Genomic DNA, 18,299 nt, shown 5'->3' with positions numbered 1-18,299 from the left:
GAGAGCATGGAAGGAAGTAACAAAAAATAGTTTATTCTTGACCTTAAAGAGTGATCTGGAAACCCACAAGATGCAACATCATCCCTTTCTGCAGGGACAGTGGTGTGGAAGTCCTGGATGTCCTGTCATACACAGCCCATTGCAAGCAGCAGTCGTCTTGTCATTGATTCACTCAGCACAAGATCTAGGTCAGGACCTGATTTGCTTCCCAAGTACTATCAGTGTACTCACTTAATGGAATAAATTTTTGTGATAGAGAAGATGAGTACATGCGAGATAGAACTATAAAAGTATTTACAAATTCTATTAGAGTGATATTTTAATTTCAGATGAAATTTTGCTTAAAAGCCAGTGAGAGGATGTGGCACACAGAGAGGAGTCAGAAGAATTTTATTTGTTCACCCCTATGGTGAGAAGATCATGAATGATGAAGGAGCAGTGGACAGCATTTTTTGAAAGAAAACATTTAATGTCTTCGACATCAGCACCAAAGGATGCGGAAGGCTACTATTTTCTATATAGAGATTTAAAAAAAGGGTACTTCAAAGCCCTCTGGGAGGAAAAGCAAGTACAGAAATCAAAGTTTAGGCTTTGTAAGTTCCTGGTTCTGTAGGATCGCTCAGGCAACGAATGCCCAATCCAGGCAGCAGTGTGGGGTTTGACACAGTGCTTGGGTGTCACAGCAGGGGCTACGTCAGACTTGTTAAAGAAGGAAACAGATAGTTTGGGCATTCATAAATCTTCACTACCAAATATATAACTTACCTAATTAGTCGCAATTGACTGCACAAATACTCATTTAGAGGAAAATGAAGGAAAATTCATGACTAATGAAAACTGGCGGAACTTCCCCGAAGTCACATTAGTTACACTGAAATGATCTTCTATGTTGCTAATGATTCTGTTTGTGCAAAGGCAGTCTTTTCCCCCTTGCCTGCAGATGAAGTATTTTTCTCATTAAAATTCAGCTCACAGATGTCTACATGAGTTGCCTTTACCTCTTTGACTGCAATGTATACACTCTTTAGATTATATGAAGGCAGACCAGAAAGAAATAGGGAAGACTCTGCAACTTTATATTTCAGTATCCAAGTCTCAGGCAAGGAAACAAGAACGAGGACACATTCCAGTGCTCATAATTGAGATATAAATTTGTTTCAGAAAAAGTGAAGAAAAAAATTAATGGATGATGGAGCAATGTGAATGGGGGGTTAGGCTGGTACAAGCCTGGCAAACAATGCATACAGACCTTTGGCAGTAGTGGCTGTCTGTCCTCAGTAATCTCCCCAGCAGCTGTACTGGGAAGGTAGTAAAAAGAAAACTTGTGAGGTTTAATTTTGGCCCTTTCCATCTGACATTGCTTTTATTACTGGACTTCGCATGGACTGTGGAGCTACCACTGATCTCTCACCTCCCCAGAATGTGAGGGAGTACCACTCCACACAAAGTAATACTTTCTTGGTATCTATAAAACACATAAAATCACTAACCAAGTCAAGAGAGTCAATGGTCTAGCTACATAAACAATTGGTTGGTTTGATGAGTTATGTTAAATGGACAGAAATCAGTGCGCTCCAAATTTACTCTGTTTATAAGAACATAAATGCCTTTAGAGTTTTTGATTTATCAGACAAATTACAGAAGATTTTGTTAAAAGAGGAAAGTATTAATTCTCTGTTTCCTCCTCAGACAAGATTTAGCAATATTTTACAACCTATATATAGGAAAAGAGATAAATGCATCTTCGGAGAAAGGAAATGCTACCAATAAAGCACAAAAGAACTTATTCAAGATTAAAAGCCCTTCCCTTTAAAACTTCTGAAAACAGCCCATGTGTTTTCATCATACTTTTCTCAGCATTTCCTATTGTTGCAATTTTCTTTTTGGTGTTTCAGATATTCAGTTCTAATTTTTACAAAGGAGGACATTATTTATTGGAGTGTCATGAGAGAGCCCTAGATATTTAATAACACCCAAAGCAGACATTTAATAATACCCAAAAAAACCCCCAAAAGTTTTTTAGGTGCTAGCAAGAGGGAGTGGCTGGAAGTTGAATCTCCAAAAAGGGGCAAGGGCCAATGTGCTCAGCTTTGCAGGCTTTGGTCACTTGCCTTGGTGAGAGGAGGGTTGTGGCTCTGAGCTCTGCTCCTAGATTGGAGATGGCAAAGCTGGGGAGCAAATGAGGCTCCAAAGGAAGCCAACAGAACAAGGGGATGGACGTGTTTCACCCTCTGCTTGATTTTTCATATTTTACTTTTCAACACAAAAGATTGTGATTCCTCGGTATTCACAGCCATTTCCTTCCCTTAACTGTACAAGACCTTTCAAAAATCAAGCAGTGGCACTGTAAAAAAGCAGAGGGATTGCTGACCCATTCCCTCTTTACCCCCACAGACTGTGTGGGAGAGTTGGATTCACTTTGGAACACAGAACCAGGACTATTCATTATAAGGGGGTGCCCAGCAATTGCTAAAGCAAACAAATACTGGGGCTAAAGACTAAAATGTGATCCCTACATTAGTGTCAGACATCCATTGGAGGGAAGGGAACCCTCCTTATCCAACAGCAGCATTGTTAAATCAGAGATTTTGCACATCTAATTTAGCTTTTCTTAGACATCCCTATTTATCTGGGATTTCAGATGGCAACTTGATCAGCTACACAACCACAATCTGGAAAATCTGCTAAAGTGCAAGAAATCCCAGACATCTGTGGGCCACTTACTCCTCAATGCATACACACTAAGTCTGGCGTTTCCAGAGAATTTTGACTTCCTGGCCACACCATGCCCTTTTGGTATGCCCATACTCCCCAGATCTGGTGCTGTCAGGCAAACTGTGCATGAGTGTGTAAGAGCTTATAGAGTAGAGCAATACCTGTGTGCAGTGTGGGGCTTACTGCTGACCACCTCATTGCCGTGTGCTCCTGTCCAGGGCATGCCAGACAGGAGTAAAGTGCTGTGTGAAGCACGGAGGCACTGCAGGATTCCTCCCTGCTTTATAGTAAACCCAGTCAGAGGATGAAATAGCCATTTATCTCTCTTCTGCTCCCCTCAGTGTCTTTATTATTCTGCTCAACAAGAAGCAGCTTTGTGAGGCTGAAGACAGGTCCTTGAAGGCTGGCCCTTGTGATGATGAGAGCAGGCTGCAGGGACAGAGTCAGTGTGAGTGGATCCTGTCACACAAGCTACCCTGGCGCTCACTAATGCCTCAAATGGAACTTTTTTAAAAAATGGCTGCTCCAGAGGATGTTTCTGTGCAGAGACAGATCTGCTAGGGATGCTCTGGCACCATCTGGCTGGCCAGATGGACTGGGAATACCTAGGCTGACAGTGAGGTGAGTGCATCTGTGGTAACAGCGTCAGTCAGCATGTCAGGGACAGGGGGTATGTCCCTGATCCGGAGATATCCACCCTGTGCTCTGGGGTGCACAGCCCAGACACATCTTACATGTAAGAAAGTCAGAAATAAGAAATGTGTTTTAAAAGAAGCCTATGCCAACAGGGTGAGCACGTGGTAAGAACAGTAATTTTTCTTGATCCTCATAGTAAAACCTTTAAGTGTTTGAAAAATTAATGTTTAAATAACCAAACTGTATTATCAAAAAATCATTTTAAAAAATTAGAACAGGGAACTACTGGAAACAAATTTAAACTGAAGTACCAGGATTATGAAGGATTTCAAATTCTAAGGCACTCCATAGTCCATTCTTGTTTTCAGACATGTCTGCAATGTATCTATGGAGTTTAGATAGGTTACAATCCTTTCCCTGCATTTAGAGGCCTCCCGAAATCTGCATCTTTTGTGTATTTTGTGTATTTGTGTATACATGATTAAAAAATACAAGAAAAACTTTCTATCACTTGATAAATAAAGTTCAAAAGAAGCCACGTTTGCCTGTTGAGAATGAGTATTTCTCTACTTCCTACATGAACATTTGCACACAATGTTACTTACAGGTTTCACTGCAACTTCTGGTTCAGCAGAACATACAAACAAAAAAATATGTGAAGGACAAAAATATATTCTGAGATAGCTTTTCACTAGGAATATGGTCAATAGGGAAACAGATGGCTCTTGGTCACTGGGTTACATTCCTTGACCTGAAATTCACCATATGAACCAGTTTACTCACTGATCATATTGGGAGAGGCTAAAAAATGGATGTGCCAGAGACTGACTGTCCTCCCTCTGTCCAGTTCAGGAATGAGACAGTGGTAGAGCAGAGGTACAAAAGTGAAAGCAGATTCCAAAACCCACCACTGTAAAACTGTATTTGTACAGAGCATTCAGCAGAGGCAGCATTTGGATACAGATGTACCATGTAACTTCATTCCTGACAGCAGAGTCCTGTCAGACTCCAAAAATAATGTTTGGCATGAGAAAGAAAAGTGTTGTTTCTTCCATACAGAGGAGGAGAACAGCAGAACTCCTCTCTGTCCCTTTCAGCAGGTATGCAGTGAGATTGTCCTGGTAGCTGGAGATACATCTTTTGTTACAGAGAGTTTTCAAAGACCAGGCTGCTTTGAGAGAAGTCCTCTTTGTCTGTCTTTCCCCCACTCCCTTCAACCACAGCAGCCCAGGATGGTGAACCTTAATGCTGAAAAATGTTACCTGAGGGCACAGGAGACCCGAGTCAGAGGAAAACAAAATAGTTATGTGGATTAAGTGAGGTGAGCTCATGAAAGTTCTTCATAAACAGAAATGACAGGCTAGCTTGGGAAAATAAAATTTTCCTAAGTGTTCCTGACAGCAGAAACTGATCAATAGGAGCAAATGTGTAGTGAACCAGACAATGACAGAAAACCAAATAAGGCTATCCTCTGGACTCAGCCAAACAAACCAAGTAAGGGAAAACACACAGGCCATGCTAAGGAAAGAGCCATGCTCATGCATGCAAAGTGCCACCCCAGCTACTTGCACAGGAGCCTGAGTGCATGAGGAGAGCCAGAGACACCAACTTCAGCCAGTCCTGATAGAAAGCATGGGCTTCACCTTCATGGCACAAAGCTCCTCATTCCTCATGTTCTACCCGTGAGACCCCTTCTAATAAAACTACAAACTCAGACTACAGCAATCCAAACACTATTGCTGTTCAACATTAAACATTTTCAGAATTACCTTTGTGCTGGCTGCCTACACACATGTGGATGATTTCACTTTTTTTTTTTTTTTTTTTTATGCACAAAGGCTTCCTGCTATTTCTGCACAATATTCTTACTAGAATCCAGCCACTCTATTTCCTTAATCTATTTTTTCATCACTGGCTTCTCTTTTGTCAAGTTTGTTAATCAAGAAGATGGAAGTCAGGGTTTACACATGTTTTTGAGGCTCCCCAAGACAGCATAAAATCTTGATTGAAACAGAAATCCTACATGATGTTCTCTCAATAATCCATAACCAGCTTGACCACTCAACAAGCCACAACAAATCCAAACTTAATTTAAAGTACAAATTGACTTTTCCAGATTACCATTCATTTTAATTAGTATTAATAACAGTATAAATTCATATTTGGAAAGGTTCATGTTACTCTCTAGAGCCTACAGAGGACTACCAAAGCAGAAAATTTAATGCTTTGCAAATCAGTGTGTTAAGAAAAGCCAAAGCATTTTTAGTGTCCTGCTCAAAGTCCTTAGATCTCCAAAACCTTAAAACTTTGCTTGATATCCAAACTTTGCAAATGAATACTGATTAAAACAAGAAGATACAAACCAAATTACTTAACACTGACTGACCAACAAAATATCTGGGTACTCTAAAAATGCTATGGACCATTTCTCCCCTTGAAAAAGAAATTCAAGTACAGCAAGATTAAGCAAACATCCATCTCACAAAGTTCAAGCACCCCTCTACCTTAATATTTTAAAATCTTAAAAAAAAAGTCAGATCATCATAACAAGACTTAGTAGTTCCAAGTCAGCCAAAGAGGGATTCCCAGGCAAAAGCATCATGAAAGAATCTGTAAGGCTCCTGACAGAAGTTCCCATGCAAACCAAGAGGAGAGACAGAGTGTGCCATGCCTTGTCAATTCCTCTGTGCAGTGTTTTCTACATCCCAAAAAAAGGAGCCACAGTACAGACAGAGCTCTGAAAGAGCTTGGAGTAGGAATGCAGAAAGGTCATTCAATGTTACTTCTTTCACCCTTGTGAGTTGTAAGCATTAAGTTACGCCAGTGACCTAGGGTCAGGATTTCACACTGAAAGGCTTACCCTGTCTTACACAGGAAATCTGCAACAAAGCTAGAACTGAACCTGGAGATGCAGATTTTGCCTTTCCTTTCTCAGTCATAGCTCCAACCCTCCTTGAAAGAGGGGGAAAATATGCATCTGTTTAATTCTGAATATGGGTGTGAATCTTAGTTTTCATGTATGCGTTTATTTATCTTATGACTTCAAAGTTTTCCATTAATGAAAAAAATTCAGAGTTTCTGCTCAACAGATCTTAGACTGCAACTGTAGGTCATTTCATTAGAGAAAGAAGGCTATTTAGCTGAGGAAATAATTAATTTTGATAAATTGTTTTCTGCCTAATGACTATGGAGATGCATTTTAAACAATAAAATAATAATTTTTTAGATCAAGCTACAGCTCCTAGGTTAATCAGTCTCCTACAGGAAGTCTTCCTCTCTGCATAAACAGAACCTTTCTATTGAAATGGAGGGGACATGACCTGTAAATGTTCTTTCATCTATGTGGTACAATGGCTTAACTTCCTCCTTAAAAAAAACCAAAAAACCAAGCCTCCAAGAAAAGAGGATTATTTTTCTCTCTCTTTTCCTTCATCATGATCTTTCTTACACCTTGCCGTAGGCTATCCTGTCATTTTCAGATTTTTGATTCCCTGATGAAACGGAGTATAATCTTTCTCACAGATGTTGCTGGAAGCACCAGGGAGCCAGCTTTGTGCTTATCTGTCCATGGGGTGCATTTATATTCTGCCCACACAGGTATGTTTCGGAATTAACAGTAATAACTTTTTCTGAGTACTCCAACAAAGAGCTGCCTCCAAGATCTCAACTGTGCCATAAAGTTAAATCACTCATTCTACCACAGGCAATGAATCAACCAAGAGTTTAGAAATGTGATTGAAGAGTTACAACTGATTTAGTGCAAAACCTTGCATGCTAAAATGTATGGTTATGCCCAAATGCTGTGTGGAGGCTTGGCTCTACATGCCTTGTCAAGCAGGAGTCGACATTGGCACTTTAACATTTGTCTTAAAGCAACAACCAGGCTGGCTTCAGGTGACCTGAAGATAAGCACAGCCTATGCCTTGATTTTTCCAACATGAGTGTGAGCTCTAACATGAAGTAAAAACCACCAAACTAGTAAGAGCTCTTGTGAATACACAGGAAAAAAACCCACTGAAAATTGGTGAAACACCAGTCAAATGCACAGATTTATAGGTGTAACAAAAGAGAACACAGTATTTTTGAAAGGTTAGTGACTACCTCCTTTCATTTGGGTGCTGTCTGACTATATATAGCACACCCACAGAAATAGCTACACTCCTTTTGTCAGATTAATTTTGTCAGATTAAGTAAGTGTTATCCAGTCTTACCTGGCAAGTCCATATTGATGTGATAATGAATCCATCATCTCTGAAGACATTGAAGATTTCAATGATGCCCCGTGAATAACCAAACACGGAGATACTGGCATCTGACACTGCCAAGTTAAATGTGAGGTAGTCGGTGGGCTGCAGGAGATGTCTTTGTTTATACAGGACAAAAATCACAATGCTGTTTCCAAACCAAGACAACCAACCTGGAAAAAAAATCCATGGAACTTTATGATCTTTAAGGTCCCTTCCAACTCAGTCCATTCTATGATTAGATTAAATCAAAAAAGCAAATAACGAAAGGAGCTGTTGAGTGTAAATGTATGACATATCTTCTAAAATTCCCTTTTGTTCCACTAGAAGTATATGAAACCAGATTATCCACTAGACAACTATGCATGAAACCTTTTTGAGCATCTGGGTGCATTTCAGAAGAAAGAGCAAATAATTGAGTGCAGCAATAAAACAGAACAAAGAGCTGCTGCTACACCTACTGAAGATGCGCCGTTTAAGGGTCTAAAGTGGATTTTTTCCCTGAAAGTTTTTTCCTTAAGTGGATAGATGAAACTCGTGTTACTTCTGGGAAAATAAGAAGGAACGAAGATTAGTAGAGTGGAGCAGAGACTAAAAACAATCTGCCAAAATCTGCAGCTGTTTAAGTTCCTCATATAAAATAATGGATACAGAAAGTTCTCACACGTAGTCAGAGGGCTGCTTTACCAGTTCTCCTTAGAAAAGTGCAGCTAATACAACGAGGTTTCTTCTCTTAGAACAATCTAGGATCTCCTTGCAGCAAAGTCTGCCCCAGATGGGAATATTTTTCAGTAATACACATGATAATCTATATGAAGAGAATATTTGGAATAGAACTTCAAAGTCTCTTTTATTTAATTTTACAGAAAGTTGCATTCTCTCTTACTCTCCAGGAACAGAGATGCCAGACTTTTATGTGTCTAAGTATGTGAGCAAAACACAGGGAGATAACTGTAAACATGTTGAAAATCAGACACTCTGCTGGAGAGACCTAGAGTTTCCAAATGTCTGCAGCTATTGTTCTGCCCATCAGTGCAATGCCCTGGTGGCTCGCATCCCACTTTTTGAAATTACATAGATGTGTATAGATGAATGACTTTTAACTGAAATTATATGGATAAGGGTCAGGTTCAGTGTTGAAAATGTGGCTTAGCCAGTAAAGGGGGTGGAGGGCTGAGCAGCAGGTCAGGCAGCACCTGGCTCCCAGCTGGCTCCAGCTTCTATCCCACAAACCAGCCCTGCCATTTCTGACATTGGTGGCCTTGCTTCACCTTGGCAAGGCAGAGCAAGACACGGCCTCTTTTGAGTGTGTGCTGCCCACGACAGGATAAGGCATGCAACACCTGGTGGCTTATGCCAGGTTACAATATTCCCAGGAAAGGGAGAGAAGAGCTGACCCACAGCCCTCTGCCCAGGCACAAACAGCAGATATCCCAGAAAGGCTGCTGTATCTTGACCCAGCAAGAGACGAACAAACACAATAAAGAGGGGTGTGACATGGTGGCTCTGCACAGCACCTCTGGATATCCAAAGGAGTCCGTGCTATGAAAGATGGCTGATAGGTTTAATGTTGTAGCAAGGGGGCAGCTGCCTTCCTTCAGGAAGCACCGCCTCAATGTCAAGAATCCAGCACTTCACTACCAGGCTGCTGGGGATAGGAAGGGAGGGGAGAAAATTGCCTCCCCATCTCCAGGCCATGTGGGAGTATCAGGAGCTGAAATGACAAAGAGCAAGGCACATGTTCTGTAAATAAAGAGACTGGGCAGATACCTCCCGGTGAAGTGCTCCGGGCACTTTGGGGTGGGAGGGAGGTGGTTGATGGGACAGTCTCTGTAAGGCTCTATGAACTGCTTCTTCTGCTGAGCAATTTACTTTCAATAGTTTCTCTTGGCAGTGTTGGAGAATTTTGCTCAGACATGGCTTAAAGAAAGAGGGCATGAAAATATACAGCTGATGGAAAAGTAAAAGGCAGCTGTAAAGCAGCAGTTCTCAAGCCTGTTTCTGTAAATAACTAGGTTCTCAGGCACATTTTATAAACAGCAGGATTCTCAGACAGTCTTCTCATAACAGGTAAACATTCTGTCCTTGGGAACAGACATGGAGGTTGAGAACCCTTCATATCAGGGTGAGAACAAAAATCTTGGTTTCAATAATCAAACCACAGGTTTTGAAAACAAAGGGAGGGGTTAATGTTTGCTCGGTAGCCTATCGTGAGCTCGAGTTTTGCAATATGTATGATCTTAATTAACACGGTTATAAAAACGTGCCTTTGGATCAATAAATGTGGAGTCGATGCTGATCAACAAGGATGGGTCGTCTCCCTTCACCTTCAACATGGCAGTATTGCCAAGCTTCTGCTGCTCTATCTTTTTTAGTTGAATGAACATGTGAAGAATATTTGAACTGGGAAGAGCTGAAATGTCAGCCTATGGTATTACCAGAAATAATCACTGGTGAGATGATACACTGAGATACACACACACACACACATTCTATGTATATCCTGTTATAAGCCCAGCAAAAATAAATATATCTTGTTCTGGCCACTAGGTGACAATGTTTCTTAATCAAGTCTTGTTTTGAACAACTGCATGCACTTTAACTCAGGGATTTTGTGACTTTTGTTTGAATCTAGGTATTATAAATAGGCAGAGCAGGCACTGGGAGAGGAAGGCTTTGGGAATGAATGAGGATAGCCTGAAATGCAAATATGGGAGTTGTGTTGTCTGTGTATGTTGGTTCTACTCTCTGCAAGGTTAAATATTTATCAAGGCAGTAGATATGAAATATTTTTCCCTGTCCATATGAAGACATAGTGCTAAAATGGCAGACAAAATAAAATGGCACCTCCTTTGTAAATAACAAAATGTTGCCCATGCATTGTAATGGATAGGAGGGATAGCCTCCCAGTGTCAGACACCTGCCCTTGCTGGGAATATACAGAGCAAATTCCCCCTAGCCTGGAGGGTAAGGGAGTTTTCAGTTAAAGTGTCTTAAGGAAGAACTTGAGCAAAACATCACACCAAATAACACTGCACATTTTAGAGCAATGAGAGGTGAGAGAGACACAGTACTTGGGATAATTTCTGGGAACTACGTTTACAAACTGAGGTTGAAGATGAGGGATGCATCGAGGGAGATAAAGTTACAGAGTGAGTATGATTTCTGCAGGTAGGCACAGTCCTTTCAAGAAAAGCAGTGGAGAACCTGCACTGACATATCCAGTCCCTAAAATGGTCTGTCTGGGTAGTAGACCATATTAATTTGGAATAAAAAAAAAAAAAAAAAAAACCAGAAGAAAATAAATTCTTAGTAAACCATGCAATAACAAAATCAGTGGTCACATAAAAGTGGTGTCAGCTAGAGTAGTGAGTATGGGACACTGCATCTCTGTGCCATCAGATACATCAGATACATGTGCTAGTCTGGGTTGCTGCCTATATTGACTGACTGGCTTTAAAAACCTGAAACAGACCATCCCAAAATAGAAAATCACCCCAACCAAAAGAACAGCTCAAACCAAACAACCGCTCTCCCTTCCTCCCCCAAGCCCTGACAGCATAACAGGGAAGAAGGTTGAAAATTCAAGGCAAGAACAGCAATAGCACTGACACTCTCAGTGAGGGCAGAGATCTCCTCAGCTGCATTTCAGGGGGGGTGTGCCTCAGGGGATGTCAGAGGTAGATCAAGAGTCCAGAAAGAAACCTGAATTTTGAGGTGCCTCCATGTTACCAGGTGCCATCTCAGTAAAACAAAAGATAGAAAAATAAACAACTGAGGGAACGTGTTGCATCTTTTACAAGCTGTCACTAATATTCATGCATAAGAGTATGCAGAAAAAAACCCAAACCAACCCCAAAAAACCCCAAACCAACCCCAAAATCCAAACCCAGCAAAATAAGGCAATCCTGGTGAAAAAAGACAGATTTCAACTGAAGTCAAAATGTGGTGAGAGAGAAGGAAAAAAAAAATAGCAGCTAGGCAGAAACTGAGCATTGCCACCCAGCATAAGGTTCAGAGAGGGATCACCACATCTCTCCAATAATGTAATGGATAGGAGGGATACCCAAGTCTGACTTGACTTGCCCATCAGAGAGATGCTAGATCTTCTGACATGGCAAAATACACAGATAATATGCAAATACTTCAGTAGTTTTGCAAACATTGTGAGATAGGAGGAATAGGATGGACAGCAGTATTAAAAATGTTGTATTGCCCCTATTTAATTCAGTAGTAATCCTTCTCCTGGAATAGCACTCTCTAACAGAGCACTTTAATCCACAGACGTCAAAAGCACTGCACAAGGGAGTCTGGTGCTGTTATCCATGGTTTCTTGGGGAGGAACAGAAGAGCTGCCAAGCAAGCTGGTGAAAGTCAGCTTGCTTGGCAGCCCTTCTGCTATTTACAAACTCCTGAGTCAGCGTGATGCCCACCAGCCCATGCAGAAAAGTAGCCAGAAAGTGTGACTAAGGAGACTGAAAATCTTTCTGCTGAAAGCAACTGAGAACATTGAGTTTGTTTAACTCTAAGAATTTCGAAAAAGTACATTGTAATTTTAAAACTATTTCTGTCAAATCACTCTATCCTGTGCATTCAGACATGCCCTATTTTTTCCTCATGTACCTGAGATGGTCACTGAACAAGCAATAAGCGCCTGAGGCTGAATGCAGTTTCATTGTTAACATTGTTTCTGAAGAACTTAATTTGGCACATGTGAATTGATAGCTCTGAGCTGGTCATCCACATTTCCAATAGATTAGTTCACCTGTGCCCAGCCAAAATAGGTTATTATGCTTTCTACTTAGACTTGCTTTTATTAGACATTGTAGCATGGCCTTTACTTGTAAAACCTGGCAAGACTGAAATAGAAGAATGGGTGTTACAACTCAGCCATCACAGTTTAAAATATAAATGAAGCCTTAAGTGGAAGAACTCAAGAAATGAGAGCAAAAGGTGAGGCTCAGTGTCACAAGACAAACTAAGCTCTTTCCTCAGCAAATAACCTTCCTCTAGGACAGAAATTGGATTGAGTATCTTAATGCAGAGCTGGCATGAATGAAATCAGTCACACAACTACACATACACAAGTATAAATGCCAATCAGAAGAGGCTTGCTGCAAAAGATTTTCTGCCCAGAAAACTTTAATTAAAACAGTGATAAAACCCAGAGAATTTGCAAAGCTGTCATTAACTATTGCAACTGTGAAGTGACCCTACTCTGTTTTCAGTCTTTGCTGCCAATTATACACACACAATATCCTGTCCAGGGCATATTGCCAGTTCTGGCAGGAAGGAAAAGAGTCATCTTGTTTTAGACTTGACAAAGCATGGACAGATTATTTGTTCAATAAATGCAATCATTTTAGGGATGAATGTTCTGTGAATAGCTTGTTTCCTTTCCCACCTTCTCAGATTTATCTGTCAAACAAAATCCCAAAATAACACTCATTCTGTCACTTGTCAAGTAACAGTTTACTATTACCATTCAGAAGTGTTTTAAAGCATGTTTGGATCTTGTGGTCTGTTCTGATGGGATTGGTAATGCACTCAGCATGCCTTTCTGATGGAAGCACTCACAAAAACTCAGAATTTGCCCTCTAATTAATACTCTCTCCTACTGACATAAAATTTTCTTTTATCCCTCGTATTTACTCTAACAGGCCCAGTTAAGAGTGAAATGAGGGAAAGCAAACAGAGAACAAATTATGCATAAATGCAGAAAAACACCCAACTTAAGAATTCCGGTTAATAATTATGAAGCAAAAAAAGCTTTATATTTTTTCCCCATGTCTGGAAGCCAGCAGCAGTGGGCAGTGCTTTTAAGTTGTACCTCATTAACTGTACAAGGATTTTCCACAGTAGTGCACCACTTATGGCATAGGCAAAAAGGGGTCAGATGTAATCCCAGCAGCAGGACAAGCTTTCACCTGTCTGCTGGAGACAGCTCTGAGCTCATTGAAGGGAAGGATGGGAGCAGACTGCTTCCTTCAGAAGGAGGATGCTGCCCCAGGTGACCTAGCACAGGGTAACACAGCAGTTGCTATCACTTGCAGAGAGTCCCTGTAAGGGTGGATCACTGCTGTTGGGTGGGCATTGCACCTTCCCCACACTTTGCTAATCCCCTGGCCACAGCATTAACAAGGAGAATGATGGAACAGTGGCTCAGGTGTCAAGAAGCAGTGCAGTGGTCTCAGTGTCCATCAGCATTTACAAAATGCCCCACATACTCCCTACGCTGGTTTGCTCTTGGTGTCAGTGTGTGACACCACTGCACTCGGGCTGCCATGCCTCAGGGTGCCGAGGAGCCTCACCTGGATCCAAAACTGCCTGGCTGCTGTATCACATACAATGCAAACATCAGTGTCCTGTCTTGGCACAAATGACAGCTGTGCAACCCATCACCCGTGAGAATTTCCAGAAGGGGACACACAGAGGTCTTATCTCAGCAAAATGTGTGAGACCATGGCTCTTGGATATTCATGAGCTCTGTCAAGATGAGTGACTCTGGGAAGACTTGGCCAAATACAGTAAGGCTTTTAGGACTTTATCCTATGAAGGTGAGGAGATTCAGAGGAACTCCGTCTTCTGGATAAATGCTAACACCAGTCACATACATCTCCTTGGTTTCAGAAAAGTACAACGGAATTTGTAACAAGCTGCACTGCCATACTTAAATTTGAAAGAGAAGAAAACACTTAGTAACTACAGAAGTGTTATCACTGAAGCCATTTTTCAAGGCATCAAAAACCCAAGAGTATCAAATATGAGCATCTTTGGGGCTTTGTGTAAGGAAGTGTCTGTAGACTCCTGCCAATAGACTGTCTTTCCAGAGCCCTAAAGCACCAGAGGTACAGGAAGCTAGCACATGGACTGGCCTTTTTTCTCTGCTGCCAGAAGGGCAAGAGGGTGTCTGTATGACAGAGCACTTGCTCTGCCACATCACAGCTCCCTGGACAGAATGAGTTATTGGTGTACGTAAAACTAATAACTATAAATTGCTGGGGCTGCTGCTTGCAGAACTGTGACAGTAGACCTTCAAGGAGAAAAGAAATTAGGATTTTCCAGATTAATGTATAATTAACAGATTTTTTCAAAAGTTATCATTTCCAAAAGGTATAGCTACATCCATCAACTTTAACCAGATCTACATTACACTTAACTTGGAGTAGTGCTTCTGCTGGTAGTACATACTCTGTGAGAAAAGGAACTCAAGTTTTGAATTTTGAGGTAAGTTTCAAGAACAGCAGCTATGACATGCAAGCACTTGCAGGCTTGGCTGAAGGATCTGAAGAAATCAAATCTCAATAGCCTAAAGGGCCCAGGCAGATATTTGCTAGAAGATGTGAGATCACTACCAGAAAGCAGCATAGGAGAACATCTCTGCTGGTTGATTGATGGAAGAAGTCTGAACTACCAGTGTGATGAAGAGGCAATACTGGGAGGGATCACTAGAGTTGATAGAATTGATAGATATGAATGTGAATAGTGATGGCAAGACCCTGCTTGGATGCTGGATTCAGTCCTTGCTATAAGGCTGCTGGGATGACAGGGGAAAAGATCTTATGAGAGGAGATAAATAAATATAATTACCCCCTGCCCACCAGTCAACCAACCAACAAAAGAAAATTCCCTCAATTGCTTAATATAGGAATATAGAGGTAGGCTTCAAGGTGTGATTGCTCCTTCAGGAATATAGATTGGCCATAGGGTGTCATTTGCAAGCAAAAATTTATTTCAATTAAAAGGAATGACCAAAAATTCCATAAAGTTGTTGTGATCACTTTAGCTAAGAATTTAGGCGAAGGCTCCTATCCAACAGAGAAACAAAATCAGGAATGTGCTTTTGATTGGAAGAGTGATAACAACACCAAAAAAACCCCTAGCCAGTTATATGAGGGAGCATAATAGCTGTGTAAATGAGATTATACATTGCCTCTGTAGGGGACTGGCCTTGCTGACCTAAGATGTTCTTTCTAGTCCTAAGTGCAACTGCTTAATTGTTCAGCTGATGGTGCAGACATTTCCCAGCCATTCACGAGGGGATACACAGATGTGAACAGAGTGGGGATAAATTGGAATATCTCTGATTTACCTTACAACCACTCTCCTAAGATAGAAGCCATATATATTTCTATTAAAATCTCTGGTTTTGTTTTAAGCACAACTTTCCTTAATTTCTAGAGATAAAAATAAGAAAGTTGCATGTAAACATATTAAAATACTTGGCATTTGACATTTTAACTTCCACAAGCCTTTGTCAAATGTAAGCAGAGGCCTAATAGGTGAACTGAAATATGTAATAAGTTAAGATTAAAAAAAATCAGGCAAATAATTTAAAAACATAGACATTTCTGTACATGCTGTTTAGAAGAACAGATTAAATAAAAATTAAATTTTCTTCTATTTTTCTGTGAGGTCCTATAGTTGAAAATTTTTATTACCTAGCATGCTTGCACTCTTTGAAATTTCATAAATTTTCCTTGTGTTTGGCAATAAGTCTGCCCAAAATAGATAATATTTAAACAAACAACCCAAAATTACAGTGGTATCAGAGTGCATTTATACTGAGTACCACCTTCAAATCTCTGTTATACACTTACAATATTTGTCCTCCAGCAGAACTAAAAGAAATACTTGGTATTGTGACTGCTAACACAGGACAAGATTCTAGTACTTAGATCTTTCTTAGATCCTACTTGAAGAAGTCAATTTCTACATGCATCCAGCATTTAAAGCAAGAACAATACAAACAATTAAAGTTAAGAATCACAAAACATACTTTGTGTTTCTCCAGAAGATAATTGTAGGATGCCAACTGACTGTCAAAAGCCATAAGTGAAAATCAGGGAACATTTATTCAGTGCTACTAAAACACAAGAAAACATGGAATTATCATGTACTGGTGACAAGGTACTTATTTTATCTTCTCACATATTAAGCTTAATGAATATTAGTTGAAAGTTTACAGACCTGACTATATATTTTTCCTCAAGATTTCTGCATTTATTATAAATCTCTTTTCAATAAAAGCAAACTGTACTTCTCTGATCTTGCAATTGCTGAAAAAAAGTGACATTTTCTACCTTCCTGCTCCTTTAGGGATAAAATCCAAATGAATCACTTTGAATTTGATAACAACATCTATTTAAGAGTTTCCTTTCACACCCAAACCAAATACCTACCTAAAGCCAACAGGTAGAAACCTATGATAGTCTCTCCTTGCTCTGTTACAGCTGCCTCTCTGGTCAGAAAACTGATGTTGTTGTTCCTCCAGGGTGCCTGTGCAGAGAAATGGACAGACATTTTCAGTGGAGTTTCTGATGCAGAAACCACCCTTCCCCAGAATGTCCTGGTGAATAAAATGGTTCCAGCCTTTTCCTCAGTTTCTGCTCGCTGTGTTCAAGGGAGCTCTCAATAAGACTAATGATCTAAAGAAGGAAATCTCAAGGGACAGGAGCTTTGCAGCCTTCTGACCTATTCTTCTTCACTAATCCTATCTATTAATACAGCCTGTGAACCTGTGGCCAGCAAAAGACAGAAGACTTGCTTGAATCCTCATTACTGCTATGTGCAAAAATCTCTAATGAAGAGTGGGTATCTGACAAAAGAGACAACTTCCTCTAAAATAAGGCGACACCACATAACCTACAGGCTCATAGGCACACCCACACCATACTGATATGTTGCTTACATAACTGTACTTGCATCTTTTGTTCTTCATTGAAGATGAGTGGAATTTTAGTTCAAATGAAATTCAGGAAAAATCTCACACAAATTAAAAAATGGCACAGTGAAAAAAAAAAACCAAACAGGGAGGTGTCACCGCCTGCAAATGTGACTTTAACATAGCAGAAAAAATAATTAACATACTTTACCAGCAGGATAGTTGTTAATTTAAAAAGAAGGGAAGGTAATTTCCAGTAGAGGTTGAAAAAAAGTGTAAGTACTTTGGATCATATTTTTAGACTGCTAAGGACCCTCCAATCTTGGAGTAAGCTCCATGTATGATGTGGGATTTTGCCCATACTGTTGAAAAAGGAAATCTTGTTTTGTTGAAGTGCATGGGATTCAAGTCAGCTGAGAATACTTTTAGTCTTTTCTGAGGTATCAATGATTGTAGTTGAGATATGGCCTCTCTTAACAATCAGGTTGTAGTCACAACAAAAAACATGAATCTAAATTAAATCATCTGGAGTAGCAAAGTGGTTAAGTATCCTTTCTGATGATTGTTTTCCCCTCACCCCAGTCTTCACGCACTGGGAGTGATTAATACCTCGATCGGCTTGCAGTTTTCTCCTTCCTCCTTCTGGTGGCACCCTCCAGTGAGGAACAGAGGCTTTGCAAACTGCTGTGGTTTGTTTGGTGGGTCTGCAGGTCTCCGTGCTTCCAAAGGAGAGAAAGGCTCCCTCTGCAGATTACAGGAGCCTAGCTTCATGTCTCTCAGTGCTTTAGTGGTGACCAATTTAGTGGCTTCACAGAGATTATCCCCAAGTGCCTTCACTATCTTCACAAAGTGCTTTGAAAGGATTAGAGCAGCATATGCTACGTGCAGCTCTATAACAGGACAAGAAAACTAAAATGCCATGGCAGTACAGACAAATAGTATAGACTCTGTTTGACACAGCTGTGACTGTGAGAAGGCACGTGAAAAATGGACTTGAATATTTCTGCTACCAGCAAACCTCTCCACCAGAAGAGCCTCTT

General features: G+C 40.5%; 1 protein-coding gene across 1 annotated transcript in view; it reads right to left on the bottom strand.

The window, feature by feature from the left end:
• LOC131081986 (opsin-5-like) overlaps positions 1-18,030 on the bottom strand; it is a 29,591-nt gene extending 11,561 nt beyond the window's left edge. The window contains exons 1-3 of the mRNA XM_058021446.1: positions 17,869-18,030; positions 16,778-16,874; positions 7,563-7,768 (exon numbers count right to left, since the gene is read on the bottom strand). Coding sequence (XP_057877429.1) covers positions 7,563-7,768; positions 16,778-16,874; positions 17,869-18,030 — 465 coding nt within the window. The remainder of the gene's footprint in view (positions 1-7,562; positions 7,769-16,777; positions 16,875-17,868) is intronic.
• Positions 18,031-18,299: the final 269 nt, after the last annotated feature.

Source organism: Melospiza georgiana, chromosome 3 (assembly GCF_028018845.1).
Source record: "Melospiza georgiana isolate bMelGeo1 chromosome 3, bMelGeo1.pri, whole genome shotgun sequence".
NCBI lineage: Eukaryota > Metazoa > Chordata > Aves > Passeriformes > Passerellidae > Melospiza > Melospiza georgiana.
This window is presented reverse-complemented; position numbering and strand designations above follow the sequence as displayed.